Consider the following 25981-nt stretch of genomic DNA (forward strand, 5'->3'; position numbering starts at 1 on the left):
TATTCCATTATAAAAGCAGAGCATATATCCAGTCCTCCCTCCTCCCATCACTCTTACTTAAATGGAATAGCATAAAGCAACTCCTTATTGTAAGCTTTTCTAAATGAAATGTTTCACTGAGTTGTGAGTATAAAAAAACCCATTTTAAATAAATTATTCCAGGGCATTAGTGTGTCCAGCAATGTTGTTCCTGCCAGAAATGCCAGTTCTCCATCTTCTTAAATTATTTAACATACAGATTAATGCATAAAGCTTTGGCATAGCTAAATAGGGATATATATATATATATATTTCATTAAGATGAACTTGGAAGACACTCCCCCTCCCACATGCTGCATTAATATTTCTTACTGTATAAAAGTACAGTAAGCGCTATAAACATTCCTAACTAACCATGCTGGAGTTATGTGCTGGGTGAAAAGGCATCTTATCAGTTTTTAACTTGCTGTATATATTTGGCTTAGGAAAGTTGAGGCTTTTTTCTTTTTGAAGTTCAGAGACTAAAATATTTTGCATGTGTTGCTAGGACACACAAGGTAAACTTACATTCTCTGAGAAGAGTATGTGTACGTCTGGAGTGGGAAAGAACGGCTCACTGTAAATGAGAAATATTTGAATTTATAGTGGCAAGAAAATAGCTAATAGATGGCCATGTACTTACCAGAAGATAAGCAAAACTGTTTTGAAAGCAGTAATAATTCAGATATTATTAGCTGCAAATAGAAAATTGGGCTCTTTCATTAAAGAATCAATATATATTTATTAAGTAATTAATTTTTTCAATTTACTGTTGAAGAACTTCTGGGTGATAAAAAGCTTAAATGAAAAATGGCAGGAAGCATCTTTGTTAATTCAGTCCTACAACACTGATATATTTCTTCAAGTCTATTTTCGGCCATGATCGCATTGATCTCTCTTCAATGAAGCCACTGAAATTTGACCTTAGGCAGCACTGCTTCCTATTTTTATCTTTTTTACACCAGTTTGTTTGTCAGTTTAAGAACTGCATATTACCACCTTACAGAGACATTAAATACATGTCTATTGAGAAGTGAGCTTCACTGAATTCAGTGGGACTTCCTTCTAGGTGAGGATAGCAGCCGGGATCCCATAGATCAAATTCTCAGTTTGCAGGATTATATGCTGAGAAACTCTTTTCGTACACACTTTGCCAACATCTAGGTATGCTACTGAGTGGTTCTTTCCAGATTGAAAAGCCAATTTTTACCATTATAAATATATTACGTTCATTTATTATTTGCTGCAGACAAAATATATTGGCATGATTTCACAGTAAAAATATCAACCATAAAACCTTTTTAAAAATCATATGTAAAAATAAATGAAATGAAATCCAGTACAGATACAGGCTGAAATAAAGATCTCCACTTAAGACTTGTTGAACAAGGAGGGTCTTCATTAGGTACCAAAAAGCAATAGAGACACCTCCTGTTTGATATATAGCAAGGAGTTCCAAAGAGCAGGTGCTGCCACAATAAAGGCTCAGTTCATGTATCATAAGGAGCTGACCTACTGTTGAGATGTCATCTGTAGAAGGCTGACTCCTGCAGAGTGTAGTGATCAGCTGGGTGTATATGGGGCAAGACCATCTTTTAGCTATCCTAGTCCCAAGCTTTGTAGGGCTTTGTGCACCTACATCTTGAACTTAACTCAGCAGCTAGTTGGCAGCCGGTACACTTCTTTCTGCAGTGGTATAACATAGGGGCAATAATCTGTCCCAGTGAGCAATTGTGCCACTGTATTTTGCACTAGCTGCAGCTTCTAGGTCAACCTTGAGGGCAGCCCAACAGTGGAGCACATTGATCTACTCCAGTGTGATGCTGTGCTAGTCCTCACTGGAGACTGCAGTGAATGTAAATATGGCATCAAGATTGTTAGGGAGGCAAGCAACTTTACCCTCAAAGTGCCTTGTAAATGGAGGGGCCACTAAGGGCGCATCAGAAGATGGCTGACAATAACATCTCTCCGACCCACACGAGGTAATTTGAAGGCTGTGATGGGAGTAAATAGCCTCCCTACCCCCCCCAGGATTGTGGGGTGGGACTGCCCTTGCCTGCTGTGCCCTATACCACCCCCAAATTTGTGGGGATGGGGGCACTAGGCACAATGCCCTCCTGTGGGATTTCGGCGCTCCTGGACGCCGTTTCTGATCCGCGCCACTAGCTGCAAGAACTTCAAAAGAAACAATTTGGATGAAGCGAATGCACATATTTCAAGGAAGAAGGGGGAGTAAAGACTGCTAACAGAAGAGATCTCTGATAAAACAAGAAGAGTCGAAGGAGCAAGTATAAATCACGAGAAGATACGCCAAGACTCGGTATGGCAAAGGGACTGATGGGGGAGGGGGGAAAAACCTTCCTTTCTTTCTTTTATGTGATTAAACAAGAACCCCCCCCCACACACGTCAGAAATGTCATTTTAAGGACTTAAGCTGTGGATTTAAGGCTGTGTGGAGATAAACTTTTGAACCAAAGCATGTTTTGAGAAGAGCGTGGAATGTATAAGGGCTTTGGAATGATGCAGTTAAAAGTGCCTTCGCCATATTGGGAAGTTCTGTCGGAGGACTTAAGTCTGGGAGGAGAAATAGAGAAATAGAGCTGTTTTTATATTGTGGGTGAAACTCCTCAGAGGGACTTAAGAACGACAGTTCTGTAATTAAAGATGGAAAAAGTGATGTTATCTATGAAGGCGATGATATATGGAAACCATCTCGATTTGAGGATTGGAAGAACGGAAAAATTCACACAGGATTATTATTGGTGTTTATCGGCTTAAGGAGACTATCAGAAGAGATCATAAAGAAAAAAGAGAAAATATATGAACAAGAGGTGATGTGGAAACAGCAAGATAAGACTGGATAGAATTATGAACTTTGTTTGGACTGATTTGGACATTAACGCAGTAGCAAGAAGATGATCAGAATCCCCCTTCGGATCTTGAAATATGGGTCCCCTCAACAAAATTTAAAATTCGGCTTTGTAATTCGGAATTTATGTGATGTGATTTGATTTGATTTGATTGGCCGGTTAATAAAAAATATTTTTTTAAAAAAACCCAAAGTGCCTTGTAAATGAGTCGCAGGGAGATCTAAAACTCAATTTTCTGGACAAAATGTTAAAACCCGAGCAAAACAAAAAGTTCAGCTAGACAGCTACTTGAGTATGCAATAAAGGCAGAGGAGTGGGTCTTGGAGGTGTGACAAAACAAGTCATTTAATCATAGAATTGTAGAGTTGGATGAGACTATGAAGGTCATTGAGTTCAGGCTCCTGCAATACAGGAATATTATCATCCTTGCATCATTTTGAAATAAAAAACTAAGTTTCCAAGATACATAGGTAGTTGCCTTGTCCTAATAATGTCTTCCCGCATAGTGGTGGTGTCTTCAATATGACTTACAGAATTGGTGGAGTAATGAATTATGTCCTTGTCCTTTGACTGTTTCATTAAAAGCTGCTAATGGCAGAATCTTTATTTGCTCTGAAGGGTTTTCCTGTACAAATAATCAAGACAATCTTTATTTTAATATTTTTGCTCCGTTTAGGTTTTCAGAGCATAGTTTTTATTGCCTTCAATGAAAGCACAAAGGTCTTGCAGGAAAAGGTTTTCTCTGCATTGAAGCCAACTATATTTTGATAGCTTCAAATGTGTGCAGGAAAATGCCATATAAATAGCAGAACAGGAAATTCCACTTGATCCAATACTAATTGTCATTTTTGGCTTCACTATAAGGCAGCGGCAGACCTAAAGTATTTATACATGAGTTATAGTTTGCTCTCCTATTCCCATACAGTACTATGGCAGAGATAAAATATTCGGAACTATCTAGTATTTAAAGATGTTTTAAATGAATGTAAATAGATTTCTGGGTATATCTTTTTATTGCATCCTGCCCTAACTGGCAAAATCAGGATGCCCTGTTGACTACTGCTTTGTTTTCAGTTGCTCTCCTGTAGCCTTTCCTATCACAGGCTTTGCCTCTTTTGCCCCCACAACATTCTGAGTTGACTCATCCAGTGAGCTTCTTCTCACTATGATCTCCACTATCTGTCTTCTCAGGGATGACAATAACGGAGAATTGTGATCAGATATTTCCCAACCTGTAAAGTGAAACTTAAAGAAAGAAATCGGTCTCCTTCCTGGGCAAGGCTGGATCATTGAAATTTAGGGTTGCCCACATAAGGCATGCATGTTTGTGTGTAAACAAATATTCAATTTCTTCATAAAGGTAAAGGTAAAGGTAAAGGGACCCCTGACCATTAGGTCCAGTCATGACCGACTCTGGGGTTGCGGTGCTCATCTCACTTTACTGGCAGAGGGAGCCAGCGTACAGCTTTTGGGTCATGTGGCCAGCATGACCAAGCTGCTTCTGGCGAACCAGAGCAGCGCACAGAAACGCCATTTACCTTCCCGCCAGAGCGGTACCTATTTATCTACTTGCACTTTGACGTGCTAGGTTGGCAGGAGCAGGGACCGAACAATGGCAGTTCAGCCCGTTGTGGGGATTCGAACCACTGACCTTCCAATCGGCAAGTCCTAGGCTCTGTGGTTTAACCCACAGCGCCACCTGCATCCCTTAATATCTTCATAGAGTTATGTGAAAATCCTTACAAAGCAATATTCTGTATTTAAGAATCCTGAAAGCAGAAACACTGGATTTTTTCCAAGGCTTAGTGTAGGTGAATCCTACCAGAATTCAGACATGGCATGTGTATTCTTCAACCTGGAGCTAGGGATTGAGATTTGTCCTTTAGTTGGGCTTGAGTTGGAGCTGGAAGTACAGAAATCAAACTGCCATTGACCAGGCAAAAATGGATGTCAGGCTCTAATGGTAGAAGTAGCAGTTCTTGTGATCCAGAACCATGCCTGTACCGATGGTTACTTCTGTTGGCAGTAAGAGATTTTGAACAGCCCTTTTGAAACTGGAATGGGGAATCTTGAATGCATATCATTCATAACTGTAGGAGCCATGAGCCACGGTTGCTTTCAGTTGTTGGCATATTGCAATCTAGGTTTCTATGACTGAGAATATTGTCTCTCTTACTGCTGGTATTTTCATATAATTGCTCAACAAAATATATAGACCAGTTCTGCTCACTCATCAAAACAGCTTTTACTAATGCTAAATACATGAGAAATGTATGTGTTGGCATTTTTGCAGGGATTAATTGCATGTAATGGAATTATGTTTTTCCTTCAAAGCCTCAGAGTGCCATTAACTCTAATTGTTTACTGACATACCATTTATCATTTTGTGTCAGTCTATTGAGTATATTTGCCAAAGTTGTACAATAGTTTGTTTTATAACCCAGCTTTGGTAAGAGTGAACTGTGTGATGAAAATAAGAGGAAACTGTATGTAATAAGCAAAATAAATATGTTGCAATCTTATGCAGATTTATCTAGGAGTAAGCCCCATTGAGAACAGTAAAATGCCTGAGAAAACATGGAGATGATCAGACTAGTCCTAGATTATCACTATTTTTCACTTGACTTTGCATTTATTGACAGCGTTTGTATGAAAACTCCCCCCCAAAAAAAACCCATATGTTGTCTGATTGCCTTGTAGAAATTTAAAGACCAAAATACAATATAGAACAATAAAAAAGCATAACAAATGTTATTTCTGGCAGATATATAACAAAACACAAGCCATAGAATGAAAAGCCCAGGAGTTTTTAAGGTGTTGGTGAATTATAAGGCTTCACCTGGGGGCAAAAAAGATCATAAATATGGTTCTAGGCAAACTTCTCTAGGAAGGCTTTTCCAGAGAGTAAAGGTATATTGGTCTCAACAGATATCATGGGGTGTGTGTGTGTGTGTGTGTGTGAGAGAGAGAGAGAGAGAGAGAGAGAGAGAGAGAGAGAGATTAACCTCTATCATTATATGCACCTAAGATGCTTGTTTTTCTCCTTACAACATCAGACAGAATCTGCCAGCCCAACAATATTACCACCTTCAGCTTTACCATTAGAGTTGCTAAACAATGCTGTTGCTGGATTTAGTACTGTGGAGGAACTTATCAAGTACCTTGAACCAGACAGATGGCAGTTAGATTTGGAAGACCTGTACAGACCAACCTGGCAGCTCCTTGGAAAAGCATACATTCATGGAAGAAAATCTAGAGGTAACCAGCGGATTTATCTCTTGTGCTTTGTTTTGGCATGCTAATGTTAATCTTTCATTGGAATTTTCATGAAGTATTATTTATTTGTATTGATTACAGTTGCACAGTACTTACCCAGCAGCTGATGCAAGTATTAAATTGCATGCAATTATTAAATTGCTTTGTGGACTTTCTGGAACTACATTTCTTCTTATTTTACTCTTTTAACTGAGTGTTCTTGATTCACCAACATTTACTAGAGTGGAGGTTAAACAAATTAACTCAATGTGATTGGGAAACTGGGCTGTCCTCATATCAAATACTGGTGGACGAGCTAAAATATGTTTTGTATAGGCACAACAGAGACTAGTTGTGATGATCACTCATAGCTTCTAGTGTGATTGCTTTAGCAAGTAGAAAACAATATTAAAAAGTGAGTATTTTGGAAAACAACAGGAGCGGTCCTTTAATGAACATAGTTCTGGCTCATTCAGAATGTCAGCAAATGTATTTGCATTCTTGCCCTTTCCTATGTAATCTGTAATAAGTGATGGTCACTGCTTTGCAAAGCTTTTTGAAAACCATTTTGTGGTTGAGATCTAGTAGACTGCAATCCTGTACCTACATTGTGGCATAAGCTTCATTGAATTCAGTGGCACTTACTTCCACATATACTGTGATTGTGCTGTGAATGGACTAAATCCCCCTGTACTGTGATCCAACTAGGCAACTCTTATGATCCTAAATGCCAATTAAAGCTCTGTTGACTAGTGAAGCAATTAACCTTTCTGGGGGTAGAAAGGGAGAAAGGTAAAATAACAGCTGCATTAAACCTCAAGGGCAGATTTATTTAGTGCTGCTCTTCTATCTTATCAAAACAATAGTGGGCAATTAAATTGTTTAACCAGTAGAGTTGAATTTTCGTGTTAGAACCTGTTTTCTTACATGAGAGCAGTACTGAAAAAGAGTTTCCTTTCACTTCCCTTTGAATTTAGTATCAGACTAAATCTGATTTAGCTGTTAGGCACTAACTGCTATAATTTTAAATGCATTTGATATTTAATGATAGGGAATAGACAATATTCCTGCCCTTCTCATGCATGATCATGGAGGATAATCAAGCATAACTATGACTGCTTGAATAGTGTTAAATATAGGGTTTTGATAATTGCAAGGATATGCTAAGACTGGATCTAGGCAGAATCTTTCAAGAACCTATTTCATTTGTTTGATCTGATCCCTAGAACACAGCATAGATGTCTGCCTCTGTCCTTTTTTGCTTGCAGCATGTGAAATGTAACTACAATATCGTATGTGTGGACATATGATAGGATTTATTAGGATTAGAATATTCATTTTCATCTTTCTAGTTTTTCCCCAATATATATACGGTATTTTAAAACCTTAGATAAATCAAAATCCCATCATTGGATGGCATCTACACAAAACCAAGTCCAGGAAAACTGTGAACACCCTACTCCACCCCAACAAAGAAAACACCATCAGCATAAAACTTTTTAAAGAGTTTTAATTGGACACTAAATTAGAATTGCTGCTAAATAAACACATACTGAGTACAGTCATATCCATCTTAAAAGGACCACCCTCAGATTGCATTACAAGAGTATGCAACAGCCTAAGGCAGAAAATGTGTCCCATTGAGATGACATGGTATTTGCTGTAGACATTCATAATTGTTGCAGAAATGCAGTGTTTGGTTTTTAATACCATGTGATGCCTTTTTGAAAAATCTCACTAGAGTGGAAAATGTTATTTAACAGAAATTACAACTTCAGCTTTAAACATTATTGTTTGATATAGTAAATAATTTTATAGCAACTATTGTTGGCAGCAGTGAAAATAAACCTGGATGAATTATACTGGGTGTGTGCACCCATCTTTGTTGCAAATACTGTAGAATTTGTTAGTTGCTATTATCCAAACAATGGATTATATTATGATGCTTCTGGCAGAAACCATAACAAGTTCAGGTCCATACAACATTGTGTTTCCCTAGTTGAATGTTCAGACCCAGAGACCTCCCCACTAAATAAAGTCACACTTGACTCAAATTTTAGTTTTGGTTTTTGGCAGAATTTAGGCCACAACTTTCTTGATTACAGAAGGTGATTGGTTGCATAGGCTTTGGTTCAACTAGCTCCCTGCAACCTTGCAGGCAGTGCTGACCCAGGGCACCAGCCAAGGGTGAACACCTGGGTAGGCAAACAGCCGGGAACAGACTATGTTCACCACCCAGATGCCCCCCTGGACTCAGACACAGGCACAACCCCCTCTCAGGGGTTGACCAAACCAAGTTGAGTCCCTGGATTCCTTTAACAGAATACCCTTCACATCTTTTAAAAAAACATCAAGGGAAATGAGGCAAAGGAACAACTGCTTCCTTCTCTTCCCATCTTCTGCCCTGGTAGCAGAAGCCCGTCAGAGTTTTGGATTTGGTGGTTCCTGTACCTTGAATTATAGTTTTTCTCTGCCCAGTGAGAATATCACCCCTTGGGGTATATTTCATGGTAAGACTAGCATATTCTTAAGAAGTCATCATGATGCATACGTTTTTATTTTTCCTGTTTCTATTATTCTGGGAGTTGTGGAGCTCTTAAAGATCTATGACTTTTAGAAGTAGATTAGTAACTTGTTTTTCATTTAGCTACCATGTTTAATGAGGGAGGCAGTCCTTGACCCATTATGCAAGGAGGAAGTTTTCTGCCTCGGAATGAAAGCAAAATCCTGTAAAGGCAAATTCCCAGGCTTCATTGGAAAATAACTGGATAATCAGAAAGTTCTAATACAAACAAACATGCAACTGTATCCTTCCCACACTTGTAATGAAATACAATATGCAGTAGGCTAGAATCCTGCATGGCAATAAAAGCACCATCATATAGAAGCTCTCTTGTGGATACCAACTGTTAGTTACAATTAACTTTTCATTTTTCATTTTTTCCCATGTTAAGGGCATTGCAAAAAAATAAACCTTATTGCAAATCTTACTAGTTTATTCTTACTAAAGCTTTTTCTGTGTGCCAAAGCTTTTATGTATTCCACTTGCAGAAATTTGTTTTTAGTAATTAGCGTTAGTGACAAACATTTTTATTTGAAGCCACCCAGTCTAAGCATTTCCCTGTTTGGGTTGGATTTGTTTTTCAGGTAATAGCTTTGATTCATGAAGTTACTTTGCCATTGCAAACAACCCTGTGTTCTTTCTGAGGTTTTTCTGAAACGTTCTTTTGACTACTGTGTCAAAGTTGATGAATGAATGGAAGCCCAGTTCAAAGGGTGTTTAAATTTCCAAATTATAATAGGTTTTGTAGCTCAGTTCACTTAATAGATCCATATAACCTTTTATTTTGGTTAAGTAAACATTGTAAAGGAGCACACACACACACACACACACACACACACACACACTTTTTCAACTAGCCTTATGCCCTACAATGTGTTAGAGCATAGTTTGAGCAAGACAGATATGGGAAAGGAAAAGAGGGATGGAGGAATTTTTTCACTTCAAAGACTTGATTATACATTCACAATGTGAAACTGCTGGTAACCTATTCATGTAAAGTGTAGTATCATAGAAAGGTGCATATTGTATTATAATAATGTGCTTTGACAAGGTGATGACATCTGGTTTTCCAAATACAAATAGTATAATGCAGTCTGTATATTGGCTTAAGCTCTGTTAAGGTTATTAGAATTTTGATAAAATGCATAGCCGAAAAAGCTTAGTTTAACGTTTAGAATATGACTAGCGATCTAATCAAAGTCATGCTGAATAATTAGAGTCAGCTAGATTAAAAGTGCAAAGTGGAAGGAAAGGAGGACCTTTTTCTGCCTCCCCACTTCCACCTACTCTGAAGACTGGAGAAGAGACCCTCTTAAGAATGTTAGGGGGGTAGGCAGGGGAAAGACTAGACCATGGAGAAAATGAACATAATATTTTAGCTGCAGTTCATTCATTTTCAGCTTTGTATTCTTGTTATAAAAAAAAGTGCCTAGACATTCCATTGTTGCGCCCATAACCTAGGTTGAAGGTGCCATTTAGCTCCTAGCTTTTGTATCTCAGTTTCTAACACTGGCCTCAAAGCTGCATGATTCAAGTAAAATCTTGAAACACTCAATGAGAGTGTCTAACCATTTTTAAATGGAAGGAAAGTTGTTTCCTAATTCTAAAAGTTGCAGTTGGCCCTTAGTAATTTGGAGGTTTCCATTCATCCCAGTAAAAGGCTTAACTACTTAGGCAGGTGAACATATACTCAATACTGTGTGTTGTGACTTTATAGACCTTAAGACCTATAGAGCTTAACTTAGAAAAACATTTGTGTTACCAGAATTTAGACTTTATGAACTCTGCAATGTAAATCCACTAGTCCAGTAACTCAATGAAAGGTTTGGCGGCATTGAGGACAGGTTGTTGTCTCCTAAAAACAGCTTGATGTTCTTCACTTGCAGCAGGTATTTTTATTGTTGAAACTTGATGAATAAGTGACAAAAATGTCTGCCTTTTTAAATGCTTCAGTTGTAGATCTGAATCTTCTGAAGGAGGAGGTACGAATGTACAGCTGTACTCCACGCAACTACTCAGTGTCACTACGGGAAGAGCTGAAGCGAACAGACACCATCTTTTGGCCACTTTGCTTGCTGGTTAAACGTTGCGGCGGAAACTGTGGCTGCTGTCAACATGCTTGCAGTGAGTGCCAGTGTGTCCCTACCAAGGTTACCAAAAAATACCATGAGGTATAGTGTTATTTCTTATTTTACGTGTTTAAAATTTCACACACACACACACTAGCAGAATAATTTTATTAGGACAAATGTTTACATTACAGCAGCTGAGATTTCAAGCCACAAACAACTCTTCAGAGAGGTTATAAAAAAAAGACCTCTCAGCACAGCTGTGGTATTAAGCCAGTGTCATCTCCATTTTTTCATGACCTTTAGGCAAGATATTGTCAACACGTACCCTTCTACTTTAGTGGGCTTTCATACTCCTCATCTCATTTGATGCTGTTTGCTTGCTAGGAAGATAGCCAGAAAGTAAGTGGTGGTGACAACTGTTGCTGTTCATCCTTGCTGTTGTCACTGCTCATTTGCACATTCCTTCTAGGTGTGCAGAGGGTGGATGTCTAAACATGTGGCAACAGCAAACAGCAGCAGTGGTAACACCTAACACCTGCTGGGCCATGGGCCTTGGTGGATGTCCAGTCATGGTCGCATCGTGCTTAACTTCAGGTTAAGCTTAAGCTTGTAGGTTGTTTAAGATGGCATTGATGAAGCTTTTGCAGACTTGTGTGGATAAGAACTGTGCCTTACACAGCTCCAGTGGAACCTCGGGTTACGTACCTTCCTCCTTACGAATGTTTCGGGTAACGAGCTCCGCTAACCCAGAAGTAGTTGCCCCTAGTTGCGAACTTTGCCCCGGGATCCAAGCGGAAGTCACGCGCTGGTGGCATGGCAGCAGCAGGAGGCCCTATTAGTGAAAGTGTGCCTCATATTAAGAATGGTTTTGGCTTAAGAACAGACCTCCGGAATGAATTAAGTTCGTAACCGGAGGTGCCACTGTATTGTAATTTTTGGCTTTGATAGAGAACTGCAAGAAGCAGTGAAGAAGCCTCACTGTTTGGGGAATGTGACATATATCAGAAGCATTCAGCAGACCCGTTTCTGTGAACAAGAGACATTCTCACCTTTAGAAGCAGCCTGTGAAACACCCATAGGTGACACACCATGTAATGGTTACAGCATGAGTTTGTGCAGGCAGCATGAGTTTGTCAGTTATGCACTGATGGCTTCCAGTTTGCTAATAAGGAATAGATTCTTTCTGACAATGAAGGAACTTGATGGATTTTTAAAAGATTATATTGAACCCTCCTTTTGCAGGTCCTGCAGCTGAAGCCCAGGAGCGGCGTAAAAGGATTGCATAAATCTTTGACAGATGTACCTTTGGACCATCACGAGGAGTGTGACTGTGTATGTAAAGGGAATACAGAAGGATAAAAGGAACTTGGTGTGCTTCTTTTACAGCACGTTCACTCAGTGGCTGATTCTCTTCTGGGGCTTGTGCATTAATCTCCTTCTGTAATCTCAGTTGTCTGCTTTTGAGAATCTTCAGTGTTCAGGACTGACAGTTCTGGGGGAGAAAAAGAAAGAAGAAATCAAACTGAGATGTATGCCATATAACAGCAGTTACCTGAAGGCCCACTACTAAGGATGAACAGAAGGCTTCATTGAGGGATTTCTCTCCCACCCCAATTCTATACCTATGTCTATAGCTATATTTATATCTATATAGAGATATAGATATATAGATATAATATCATCTCTCTTACTCGTATTGAATTTAAAACGTTTAAGTTTTAGGAGTATAGGAAAAGACAGTGCTTAGGCAAGGCCTGGACTCTCCTGGTGGTCTTGCTTCTGCAAGTCTCTTACTTCTGGCTTACAGTTCAGAACATCTGGAATCTCTCTTAACTCGGCTCAGCAACTCCTGTACATTTCAAATCAAAGTGTTAATTGTCCTACAGACTGTCTTACTCTGAGTTAAACTCAATTTTTCACGGATGCAAGTCAAAAAGACTGGACACATTCTCTTGGTTTCTTCCAGTAAAGTGTCTGTTGTTTAGAAAACCTGAATGGTCAGTATATGTGAGAAAAGAGGAAAGGGTCAGAAACCAAGAAGTGCCTTTATCCTTCTCACTATGACCTGCAAGTATTGCGTTTGTTTATATTTTTTATTGTGTACATTTTTATACTCTTTTTGACAGCATAACTATTTGCTTTTCTAATCTTGTTAAATATATCTATTTTTTGCCAAAGGTATTTAATATTCTTTTTTATTATTATTGCAGCCTAGATAAACTGCTTTTTCATTTTGTAAGGCTTTGGAATCAGAGTTATAGAAAGGGGGAAGGAAGATAGAATTCTGTTTCTGCAGAGCAAGGAGCTAAAAGGTGCATTTGCACGTAAAAAGATAAACAAGACAGGTTAGTCTGAATTTACAGGTGTGTGTTACTAGCTCCATGATGCTGGGATAAAAAAGTAAATATATTAGCTGTTAAAACTCTCTTCATCATAACCTAGTGCCTCAATCCAAATAAGGAGGTATGTGCACAGAAACAAGGTTGCACATACATACATATCACATTTTGCATCAGGGGCAAGTGGCATAATTCTGATAAGCATCATAAGGCAGATGTTCCCTGTCCATACTGCATTATTTTCAATGGATTGGATATTTTTGTGCATTGGAACATGCATTCTGATGCAATAATTTATGCATAAATATCCTTTTTACACGTACTAGTGATGGATCACAATGTGGGTTTCTTCAAAACAGTCATAAATCCAAAACTGAGAGGCCCTAAACAGATATATTCAGAGTGATGTCCAGTTCAATGGGACCACTTACTTCTTAGTAAACACTTCACTGTTAAATTAGAAGGTGAAAGATCTTGACAAGAGCACCACCACTGTTGTCATTTCAGTGTGTTCTTGCATACATAATAAAATGGGGTCATGAACAAGTCGCACATATTTATTGCTGCAGGTGTAAGGGTTTTTTTATGTTAAGAATGCCAGTTATTTCCTTGTAAAGGGCAGTGGGCTTCCAATATCTTAATGATGTAAAGTACAGTTTTGATAAAATGTGGTTTTGCTGATGTACAGTCTTTATGTAAACCAGCACATTTATCCCACCCTTTGCCCAACTAGGAAAAAGCAGTAAAATATTTTGCTTGTAAAATGCTTTAATACTGTCCAGTGTTCTGTGTTTTTGTGTATTGTTTTATGTATTTAATGATTCTACAAAGTAATGGTGCTCATTGGGAGACAGAAGAAATACTTCCCATATCCCTATATGGCATTTAATAACTATCTAACAGTCCAATCTTCTGAACTTCCATATGCTTGTTAAAGAATAAAAATGGATATCGGAGTAACATTGTAGGAACAGAACAGCATTGTATGGTTCTCATGGAATTGTGGCCTAATACAGGGGCAGCCCCAGTGTGCTACCTCCATCTTTCCTGATCATTGGCCATGCTAGCAGAGTCTGATGGGAGTTGTAGTCCAACAAGATATGAAGGGCATCACATTGGCTAATGCTGTACTAATAAATGGGTATCAGGTTAGCATTACAAAATTAAGACATAGCATGGTACTCTTAGAATCTTCATAATTGCACAAACATTTGCTTTTGCTCCATGTGCTAGGTGAGCCTTCAGCTTAAAATAATGTTGTTTCCAAAGTTGATTGAATGCAAAGGAGTTTATGCCACAGATTTCACCCATTCCCTGTACTTATACAAAGTATTCATTTAGATATTTACCAATGCTACAAATTCCTAAATGGAAACATACAGAAGGTTGTTGTTGTTGCTGCTGCTGCTGCTTTTATAGTTTATTGTTGCATCTTAATTTTAGCCTCTGTGAAATTAAAACTTTTCAAGAAGACAAAACATCAAGTAGAAATCTTTAGTATTTTACAGTTTTGGGCCCTTAAATGTTTGACTTTTTAGGGTGCATACAAAACCACCTCCCCCCAGTCTCCATGCATGATATTGTTGTGTAATGAGTTCTATTTTCCTGCTTACCTTTTTGCTGGTGACAAAATATATCTGGCTTGGAAACAGGCATGGACTTTGGCCCTTTGCTCCATGGGCTTCAGCTTAAAAAAAAAAAGTTTCCCCCCAAAGCTGATGGAATAAAAGGGTTTCATGCAGTAAATTTTAGCCATTCCCTATACTTATACGAAGTATTCACCCACACTCCTGGCTTATTACTCCTAGAAAGTTGCCCATATTGAAATGCAGCCCAAGAAGTGAAAAGAGTTCCTGTGTTCAGATGCTAACTGTGTGGAGTGCAGGTTATTTGGTCTTTGTGGTAATCACATATCTAGCCTTCCTCTCTGAGTGATGTTTTGTATTAGAATTAGCTAGAATCTGGTAGTCATTCTTTTCTTGATATGTTCTGCAGACCTCAGTATTTTCACTCTTTTTCGTTCTGTACTCATTATTTTAGGAGGGCTGAACATTTGTCCAAAAAAAGGATGAATGCAGATCAACAGTGGGCTCTTGGTTCAATATATTTACATCTCCATGCACCTATAAGGTGCCTTTGTCAAAACGTAGAATTCACCCAAATCAGAAATCTGGAGCACATGTTAGTAATGCCAGGGGAGTTTGGAGGGTTATTTTAAAGAAAAAAGAAAGATGTGGTCCAGATGCTGTTCCCATTAATGATGTGTTGTTTAGGATTGACGAGTTGTGCTTTCATTGTTCCAGTGGCCTGTGATGAATTGTTTGATAATTTAAATAATCCCAGTGTCAATATGCAAGTAATATATATGATTTAGCTTTAAAATATCATGGGAAACTATTCCCAGAATTGATGAGTAACAAACCAGCTGATATGGAGAAATATGATACTGAAATGTTTTGAAATATGTGTAGGAGATTTTTGTTGCTCTGTTTTCTGCACCAAGATGAATGCATGGCCTTCACAGTGGGCTTTCAGCATTCCTATCTTCAAAACCTATGCCAATTATCAAAATATGATTGTGCAAACCATCATAGACAGATTATATGAAGGCACAATTACAGTACAATCAATTGCATGTTTACGTGAAAGCAAGTACCAATGTGTTCAGGAAGGTTTACTGCTTTCATTCCCAAAACATTAAGCTACAGTGATATTTATATTGGTTAAATACTTGGTTAAAATCCTGAGCACACATTTACCTAAGGGTAAATTCCATGTAATTTAATGAGCTTTACTTCTGAGTAGACTTGTATAGGATTCAGTTGTTAGAGAACTTAAATCCACACCTTGCTTAAAGGCATTAAAATGAAGGGAGCAGTTCAGTTTTACTGACTTCACTGGAGCTAGACTTGTACCCATTCATTTTGAATATATATTTTAAAAAGTGAATGGCAGTTAAGTATTAAAGTTTCTTTTAAAAATGATGTTTAGGTATTAAATGCTGCTAAGAAGTGATGCGTGCAAATGTACCAATTCTACTGGATCTGCAAAAGATTTGTCTGCAGTTTTGAAGACCTGCACTGATATAACTGCCTGCAATACAGTGAAACATTTCTGCAGCATCATCACAATTTCACATTTGGTAATTAACAATTTATTCAAGTGCCCTATCTATTTAGTAAAGTTGATAGACTTCTTTGGGAATGTCATTGTGAAAAGAAGAGTGGAGTTCTAAAATGAGATTATTTCTTCTAAAAATGCTACTTTGTGATCTCCGAGATAGCATAGAAGACAACTTTATATACCCTTTGAATGGATTAAACATTTTCCCCTTGAGAACATCTACATTTTTAGCTTATCTTTGAGGTCTCATCTCTTATTGTCCTTGTACTTGTGCCCTCCCTTTCGTTCCATAATCATGAAGGCCACAGCATACAGCTTTTCCCATGGTTTGAGAAAACTACAAAAATGAGAAAGAAACAATTATTCTTGCACTGTATCTGTTGTTTATGAAAGGCAGTAAAACTTAACTGTATCAAAATATTCCATACTGCATTTCTCAGGAGAGTAGTTAAAGCAGTCCAGTAATTAAATGCTCCTTATTCCACTTTTTTAGGAAGCAGATTTCAAAAACTTGTCAATTACGTATTCAGGATTGAGTATCAGCATGTGTGCAAAACATGGTACGGTGTAAAGCAGCATGTCCTGAATCCCTGGCCTACGTAGCAACAAGTCACTATGTCAAGACAAAAGTCCAAGTCTTGGGGTCAAGCCACACAAGCAAAGTCCAGAGGTCAGAAAACACAGTCCATGGTCAATCCAAGTAGCCAAGTCAGAAGTTCAGCAGATACAGTACAGAGCCAAACCTAATCCCTTAGAGGTCCAGGAGCATCCAAGCCAAAGTCCATTAACACAACACCTCAGCTCTGCTTCCCTTTTGTACCTTGCCTTGGGGATTCCAGCATCTGGGCTTGATGAGATATGTGACCCTCACCTGTTCCAAGCCTCCTCCAGCTGAGGAATCACACCTCTCCTCCTAGAGCTAGCGAGGTCCACCTGGCTAGCTAGAGAGCTGGATTGTGGACCTTTGCCTGCCTCAGCCTCCTAGAGTGCCACTCTCGCTGCTCCCTACACCTCAGAGTCTGCTGTGGGGACAGGGATGCCACTGGTTCTGCTGATGGGTTCTGCTTCTCTGGTTCCTGTGCACTGACCTCCATCCCCTCGCCAACATCCATCACCCTGTGAGTCTTTCCTTTGCCATCCCCTGCTTGCTCTGGTGTTTCCCAGTCCTAGCTACACCCCTCACCGGGAACCTCTTCCTCCTCCCTGTTGTGCTGCCAGTTCATGACACAACATATTTAGCATCATAGTACTTAGCTTTATTTGAAAAAATTTTTTGGGGGGGTGGGGGGAATTGCTCAAATGTAAATCAATTATCTACATTAGCAATACATAAGCTTAACAGCCAGTGAATGCAGAATTGCAAGAGAAAGCTCTTAGAACAGTTATCAGGTAAGAACAACTTTTTGAATCGGTCAACAATGTTGCAAATGATCTGCACACTGTTGAATATTATTTACTTGCCTAAAATGAATTTGCAGCTGTATGCCATGAAATAAATAAACTTTAAAGGGGTTATGAATTAGTATTGAAAATTATTTTCTTTCTTTTTTGTTCCTTAACTGAGGAGGGGGGGCGATGACAGAATTTGAGTATTCAGTTACCTGGTAATGTTTGTGATCTGATAGCTGCAGAAGGCTTTTCTTCAGTTTTGCTTGCAATATCCTTCTGTTCTGTGTATCTGCTTTGTTAATCATTACTCTAGAGTTAAAACTTAAAGATAAGAATGTGAGATTACAGGGCGGCCACATGATAGTAAAAGACCTGTGCCTAGAAAAATAATCCTTTGTAAAATCACACCTTTATTTTTCAACCTGGCTCAGGTTTCTAGAAGGAAAGATAGTATTTGAACTGTTGCCAATGACTTCCATGCAATTCTGCTCTGAAATGGAAAATAAGAACACAGAAAACAAAGAAAATATAGGGTGCAATTCAAAACAGTGTTAATCAATTGGATTTTTATTATTTACTTCAAAAGGTAAGGATTGCACACTTAGTCCTTTGGTTTTCATTCAGAAGTCAGGAGTTGGAGCTTATGATGGTTTGGGAAATGGTAACCAGTTAGCTAAATTTTCATAATTATCAACATGCTACTCACAGAAATGATCATTGGAAGAATGATTTGATGTACAGTAGGATAGTCCAGTTTGTCATGAGCAAAATCTATGATTCATGAAGATCAATGACACAATCGCATTGATTTAATGTACCTTTAAGTAAAGGTAAAGGGACCCCTGACCATTAATGCGTCATAAAAACAGTATTTATCAATGTATGTTTTATTCATTTATTTCATGAAATACACCGCTTGATTGTAAAAATCCTCAAGCGCTTTACAAAAACAATAAAGCAATCAAATAAGAAATAAGAAATATTAACAACAATGAGATTCTGAAAAAGTTAAAATAACAATAGACTAAGAACATTAAAAATTTGCATTATTTTTAAAAACAACATCATGCTTGGCAGGGGGTTGGACTCGATGGCCCTTGTGGTCTGTTCCAACTCTATGATTCTATGATCATTATTGAATTTATATACCACCCTATACCCGGAAGTCTCAGGGAGGTTCACAGAAAAGATCAACATAAAAACCACAATATATATAACTAAAATAAAAACAACAACCCAATGACATCTGGGTAGGTATATCTAAATGCCTGCATTGCAAAGAGTGCAGCAAAGGTGTCTGTATAATTTCAATAGTTGGGGAGTTCCAAAGTGAAGGTGCTGCCATGCTAAAAGACTGAGTTCTTACACGTACAGAATGGGTATTTTGTGGCACCTGTATGCGCTTTGGCAATCAAAGCAGTCAAGTGGGCATATATGTGGGCAATCTTGTAGGTAAACTGGCCCCGTTGTTAAGGCCTTTATATACTAATAGTAATGCCTTGAACTTGGCATGGAAGAAGATTGGCAGCCAGTTCATATCTCTTGAGCACAGGCCTCAATCCTGTCAGCAATCATGCTGCAGCCTTCAGTACTAACTGCAACTTCCAGATCAAATGCAAGGGAAGCACATTGCACTAATCTAGTCTTGAGGAAACCAATGCAAGAACTACTGCGACCAAGCTTTACTGGTTCAGTAATTGCCATACCTGTCAAACCAATTGCTGTTGGACAAAAGCACATCTAGCCACTGAGGTTATCTAAGGCTCCAGTGTCAGAGCTGGATACAGAAACACCAGCACACTGCAAACCTTGTCCCTTAGGGGGAGTGCAGCCCCTTTCAGGGTAGGCAGTTGACCAATTTCTTGGACAGGGGAATTACTCACCCACAGTGTCGCTGTCTTTCCAGGATTCAAGCTCAGCTTGTTTTTCCTCATCCATCTCACCACTGCATCCAAGCTATGGCCCAGGGACTGCACAGCCTCTCCTGATTCAGAAGTTATGGAGAAAGAGAACTGAGTGTCATCAGAATCCTGATGGCAGCTTGCCTCCAAACTCTTAATGACTGCTCCCAGTGGCTTCATGTAGATATTAATCAGCACTGGAGATAAGATAGCGTATGAGTTTTCTGGGCCAATGGATATCGGTTTTGTAACAGAGCTTAACTGAAGCCTACATGGATTAGCTTGGGCTGCTTGACTTTTGGAGTGATGTAAAAGTTCACGTCAAGGGTCCAGTCCCAAAGCACCCATGATAAACTAGGCCAGAGTTGTGTGGAGTAAAAAGCCTTACTGTTTTCCTAATATTACTACTGTTGATATTGTAATAGAATTAGGGAGCATTTTCTTTTTAACCTAAAATGAGCATGCCAAGCATTCTGGTTGAATATTATTTGTCTACATTCATATTTTACAGTATGTTAGAATTCTTGAGCTTCAGGTCCTGCTGGTTTTCTTCTTCTCTGAGCCTGGACTTGGGCTTACAAATTCATGCTTGTAGCTTATGGTGTATCTGTACATGGAACTAAGACTCTGATCTATAATGATCAAAGTCTGCAATTGTTGCTCTATATGTAATTGTAGCTACTGCTGCATGGGCGTTTTTTAAACGTGTAACATGAAACACTTTTCTTAATTGAACTGTTCTTATCAGTTTAATGTTTGGTGCATTTTCTACTTAGAAAGCCGCTTATTAAATTGATTCTTTGAACACTAAGGGAACCCAGGAGCTCATTTCACCCGCCCCTTCATCACATATGGCTACCTTTCTCGGGGAATTAGAGAGACAAAAACAGAGTAGGAAAGAGAAAACCAAACTGCAGATATTACTTCTCCTAAAGAAAAGTGGGGGAAATGATTCTTCAAGGGAGTATGCTGATAGATTGGCTTAGTTGTTTGTGATAGGAACACGGGGACCTGTGGAATGCTGCACATCACTGGAGCCTTAAGCCATAAAATGCTTTCCTAAGTAGAGGCTTTGGGGAGGCTACAAGGCTGTACATTCCCCATACACCTTAACTGAAACATAAAAAAATAAATAAAAATAACAGAGACAGAAGGGAGGTGTGGAATACCAGGGGAAGAGAAGGCTGGAAGGGCAGAAGAGCTAATTAGGATTAACACAAACCAGGCTAGAAAAGATCCCATGAAGACTAAGGTGTTATTTGTATCAGGAATTTACCTTGGAGGGAAAGAAGGACACTGAAACACCACGCTTGGGTATATTGTTAAGATGAAAGTTGATCACTGCAGGTGATGAGCGTAAAGGTCCACAGTGTGCAAAAAGGGTACGATGGGCAACTTTCAGCTGGCAGGATGGGAAATCTGTGGCACTCTAGATGTTGTCAACTCCCACCAGCCCCAGGCTGCATGGCCAATGATGGGGATGATGGAAGTTCAACAACATCTGGAAGGCCACCACCATTTGCCTTGCTGCCGCCACTGCATTCTTAGTGCCTGAAGCAATTTCAGTTCCATTCCCTGAAGAAAGACTAAATAGTCTCTTCAGGTTCATCACCTGCAAATGTCATGAGTGTGAGAAAGCTGTAGAGTGTGCTGTATTATTAGGTACAATAATATGCACACTCTACAAGAATATTGGAAAAACAGGGATGCTTCAAGATAACAGCTGTAAACTTCAAGGTGGCCCCATTAAATTAAGCCAGAGTACATGGCTATATCTAACATATAACGTGAACTAAAGTAATATTATATTTTGTTACAAACACTACAAACACTGGTTGTCTCAAAAATATTTCCTAGCCTGTAGTCTCAGCTCAGAGCCCATTAATTTGGGACTTGCTCAGAGCTGTTGTCCTGAAACCATTTACTCTGGGTTAATTTAATGGGGCTACCTTGGGTAAATGGTTTGAAGATTACAGCTGCTACCTTGATTCTTAATTGGCAGTAAATCCCATTTGTTTCCATGGAATTGACTTTTAAGTACGTGTGCTTAAGATCACAGTCAAAGAAAGTCATTCTGTCTTTCAATGTATTATATCTCTTGGTGATTATTAGTGAAGAATGAACAATGAAAAACCACCTGTAATCTAATTGCTATAAACGATATAGTTCTTACAACACCTGGTTGCTTTTTTTGGCCTAGAAAGTAAAGATTACCAAAGCAAATCCATAAATCCAACAAGCATTAACTCAAGGTTTGGGCATGGCTTTGATCTGTCAAACCCCACCTATGTTGCTTCTCTTTATAACAAAATATATATTGTGAAAAGTAGAATAGTTTGTGAAACAAAAGGGAGGGGGAGAAATTACTGTAAAGCCATGATGGATGGTCAACGGCTGTGGCCAGCCATCTCTTCTAATGTGTTTGGTCCTCATTCCATTTGAATAGCATTCATGCTTCAACAAAAGTTCTGAAAGGCGTGTTAAAATATCCGCTAAAGATATTTGGACTTGTTTAGAAATGCACTTATCTCTAGCAGTGTATACTGTATCAAGTTACGTAAGCAGAGGGAGAGCATGTTTGCATTTCTCTCCAGATTTTAGAGTACAGTCGTACCTTGGAAGATGAACAGAATCCATTCCGGAAGTCCATTTGACTTCCAAAACGTTCGGAAATCAAAGCACAACTTCTGATTGGCTACAGGAAGCTCCTGCAGCCAATCGGAAGCTGCAGAAGCCCCGTCGGACATGTGGCTTCCAAAAATAGTTCTCAAACCAGAACAGTTACTTCCGGGTTTGCAGCATTTGGGAGCCAAAACGTCCAGAACTAAAACCAAGGTACGACTGTACTTGCATCTGCTTCTTCATGTGGATAGGGCATATGTTGTTAACTTTGCTGTCTGGTCTTTGACCAAAATAAAGATTGATTGATTGATTGATAAAATGTTAACAATTCTGGCCTTATTTACCTGGTCAGATCTCATCTGGAATATCTCCCCCCAGATCTGAACAAACTATAACATGGGCAGAGGGTAGTGTCAGCAATGATAAGGGGTCTGCTAGCCAGGTCATAGGAGGAAATGTTGAAGGAGTTTTGCGGGGTTCTTCTTGAACAAAATATTAGTCACCTTAAATTAATTCAAATAGCCATATTTAAACACTATATGTGATGGAAGGGATTAGATATAGGATTAGGTTTACTTCATGTAGTTCCAGAGAATAAGACCTGAACCACATGGGTTTAAATTATGAGGTGGTTTCATCTAAGCCTTAGGGAGAACATCCTAATAGCTATTCAACTTTGGAACAAGAGGTGGCAAATTCACTTTCATTGCAGGTTTTTAGAAGAAGGCTGGATGGCTGCTTGTTGGCAATATAGTAGCAGTCAGTTTTTTGGAAATAGGACTAGATGGTCTTTGAGCTCCCCTCCATCTCTATGACTGTATTTCTGAAGCAAAATCAATCCATTAGGAATTCTCCATGGTTCAAATTTTCATTCCAGGGTTGGGCAATTACCTTAAGAAAATGGCAAAAAGCAGCAGTTTTTGATATGATTGTACTATCAGCAATAAGAGTATTCTTTTTGTGTGGTGTTTCAACAAAGCATAAAGATGTGATGATGATCATGATCATACTCATGAAGAAACAGAATTGGATAAATGTCATGTACTCAATGTGTGCAAGTCCAATTACACACTGGAATCATATAATGAACTGAAACTTTTTATAGACTCTCAAATCACTAGAAGCAAAAGAGAATCTGAAACTACTGGCATTACAAATATTCCCCTGCACCTTCTCCTTGTGAATTACTTACCAGAAATGTGCTAGAGGGAATGATAGACTGCTGGTTGAATGACTTTCCTAGAAATGTTTGTGCATGTTGGTTCTTGCTGGTCACTTCAGTGCATTTTTTCAGCTTTTGCCACAAATGGAGGTTGTGCCCCAGAATTTTCTGCAACTTTACATGGATCTAGGATGCATTGTCTTTTTTCATAGGATGCACCCACCTTGGGTAGAATTTCCCCTGTTTGCTGTTTATTAGATGTCTTACCCACATCATAAGGTCCCTGAGAAGGTTGCAACAATATAAAAGGAAAAGGAAAATGTACCCCTGGCCGTTAGGTCCAGTCGCAGACGACTCTGGGGTTGCGCACTCATCTCGCTCTATAGGCCGAGGGAGCTGGTGTTTGTCCCCAGAAAGCTTCTGGGTCATGTGGCCAGCATGACTAAGCCACTTCTGGCGAACCGGAGCAGCGCATGGAAATGCTGTTTACCTTCCTGTCGGAGTGGTACCTATTTATCTACTTGCACTTTGACGTGCTTTCAAACTGCTAGGTGGGCAGGACCTGGGACTGAGCAACGGGAGCTCACCCTGTTGCGGGGATTTGAACCACGGACCTTCTGATCAGCAAGTGCTAGGCTCTGTGGTTTAGACCACAGCACCACCCACGTCCCTCTAATATAAAAGTACAATATTAAAATCAGTTCTGTTTTCCAGTTGACCGTTTGTATGCTAGAGTTCTTGGAGGGATAATATAATGTTTTGAAGGCAGTTCTCATAGAAAGTGATAGTAAGCTGATCTCAGCAGAAGGAAGGTACAGTTTACTTCTCCCTTTGAATTTTACACATCAATTATAAATCAACAGCTACTTCCACTTGAAAGTTGCTCCTGGGCAAGATTTAAGTAATTGTTATTTTTTAAAAATGGAATGATTGGAATGTCTTCCCTGCTTTTAACTAAAGCTAAATTACAGGCAACAAAGCTAGCTTATTGAAATGGCATTCTTGGGTGTATATTTTTTGGTAATAAATTCAATCGACATTGACCCAGGAAGATCGAGACATCTTCATCTAATGATGCAAGGTCTTCGGGAAACTGGGGGGGGGGGGGAGAGAAATACAAGGTAGCTGTGAGTGGAATCTATGCTGTAGGGTTGTTTTAAACATTCATTTCAGATTATCAATCCCAAATGGTGCTACACACAAATGTGTAAACATTAAAGTGAAATATCATGCAGGCCTAAAGTTCTGGGCTACGACTCCTATAAGAAGGATGCCTTCCATAAGGTAAGTTACTAAACACTATAAATAAAGATTCTATAAATTGTGGGATTTACTCTCATTTAATGTAATGATGGTCACCAAATTACCGTATTTTTTGCACCATAACACTCACTTTTTTCCTCCTAGAAAATAAGGGGAAATGTCTGTGCATGTTATGGAGGAAATGCCTACGGGTGGCATGCCTACGGATTTTCCTCCTCTAAAAACTACATGCGTGTTATGGTCGGGTGCGTGTTATAGAGCGAAAAATACGGTAGATAACTTTAAAAAGCAGATTAGGCTAATTCAGGGAGGATAGGGTTATCAGTGGCCATTAGCCATAAAGGCTACATTCTCCCTCTACTTTCAGAGACAATATGACTCTGAATACCAGTTTCTGGGAAACCCAGGTACGGTGAGTGCTGTGGCACTCAAATACAGCTTGCCTGCTTCCCATAGGCATCTGATTGGTTTGATTTAAAATGTCCCCTGCATAGCCACTACTAGTCTCCTTGTCATCACCGGGCTGCTATTTTATTAATATACAGTAACTATAAAACAAAATGTGAAACACAAGATGAATAATTAAATATAACCATAAAATAATTAGACAACTTTCAGCTGCAGCAAGTGAAAATTCCTATTGACTCTACTTTAACAGGGATACGGGTGGCGCAGTGGGTTAAACCACAGAGCCTAGGACTTGCCGATCAGAAGGTCGGCGGTTCAAATCCCCGCGATGGGGTGAGCTCCCGTTTCCTGGTCTCTGCTCCTGCCAACCTAGCAGTTTGAAAGCACGTCAAAGTGCAAGTAGATAAATAGGTACCACTCCGGCGAGAAGGTAAACGGCATTTCCGTGCACTGCTCTGGTTTGCCAGAAGCGGCTTAGTCATGCTGGCCACATGACCCGGAAGCTGTATGCCGGCTCCCTCGGCCAATAAAGCGAGATGAGCGCCGTAACCCCAGAGTTGGTCATGACTGCACCTAATGGTCAGGGGTCCCTTTACCTACTTTAACATAAGGATTTATTTATTTATTGGCTTATCAAATGTCTGTCTCTGTGTGTGTGTGTGTGCTGCTGAGAGTTGTGAAAATGCACATAGTTGATGCTTTTTGTTGTATATTTGTATCTTAATTTTCCTCCCAGGAACCCAAGCTGTGCACATGGTCTTCCCCTTCTCTCTTTTGTCTTCACAACAACCCTGTTAAAGTAGGCTAGGCCAAGAGTTTGCATTTCAGATATCAACGTTGTGAATCTGCACATACTTAAGAGGGTTTTTTTCTTGCTTGTGGTTCATCACAGTTGACAAACCTTTTGTTTGGTTTTGATAGGTAAAGGTAAAGGGACCCCTGACCATTAGGTCCAGTCGTGACCGACTCTGGGGTTGCGGCACCCATCTCGCTTTA

General features: G+C 39.3%; 1 protein-coding gene and 1 long non-coding RNA gene across 2 annotated transcripts in view; one reads left to right on the forward strand and one right to left on the reverse strand.

The window, feature by feature from the left end:
• PDGFC (platelet derived growth factor C) overlaps nt 1-13889 on the forward strand; it is a 104062-nt gene extending 90173 nt beyond the window's left edge. Inside the window, exons 4-6 of the mRNA XM_083631329.1 lie at nt 5945-6146; nt 10660-10877; nt 12021-13889. Coding sequence (XP_083487455.1) covers nt 5945-6146; nt 10660-10877; nt 12021-12137 — 537 coding nt within the window. The 3' untranslated portion in view covers nt 12138-13889. The remainder of the gene's footprint in view (nt 1-5944; nt 6147-10659; nt 10878-12020) is intronic.
• A 921-nt stretch (nt 13890-14810) lies between these two features.
• LOC310770573 lies at nt 14811-22878 on the reverse strand. Its single transcript, XR_014552284.1, has 2 exons — nt 19513-22878; nt 14811-17950 (listed from the first exon to the last, which is right to left on the reverse strand). It is a non-coding gene; the product is annotated as an uncharacterized lncRNA (long non-coding RNA).
• Between the last annotated feature and the right edge of the window lie 3103 nt (nt 22879-25981).

This window comes from Podarcis filfolensis (genome assembly GCF_964270895.1).
Source record: "Podarcis filfolensis genome assembly, chromosome: 9".
NCBI classification, from domain to species: domain Eukaryota; kingdom Metazoa; phylum Chordata; class Lepidosauria; order Squamata; family Lacertidae; genus Podarcis; species Podarcis filfolensis.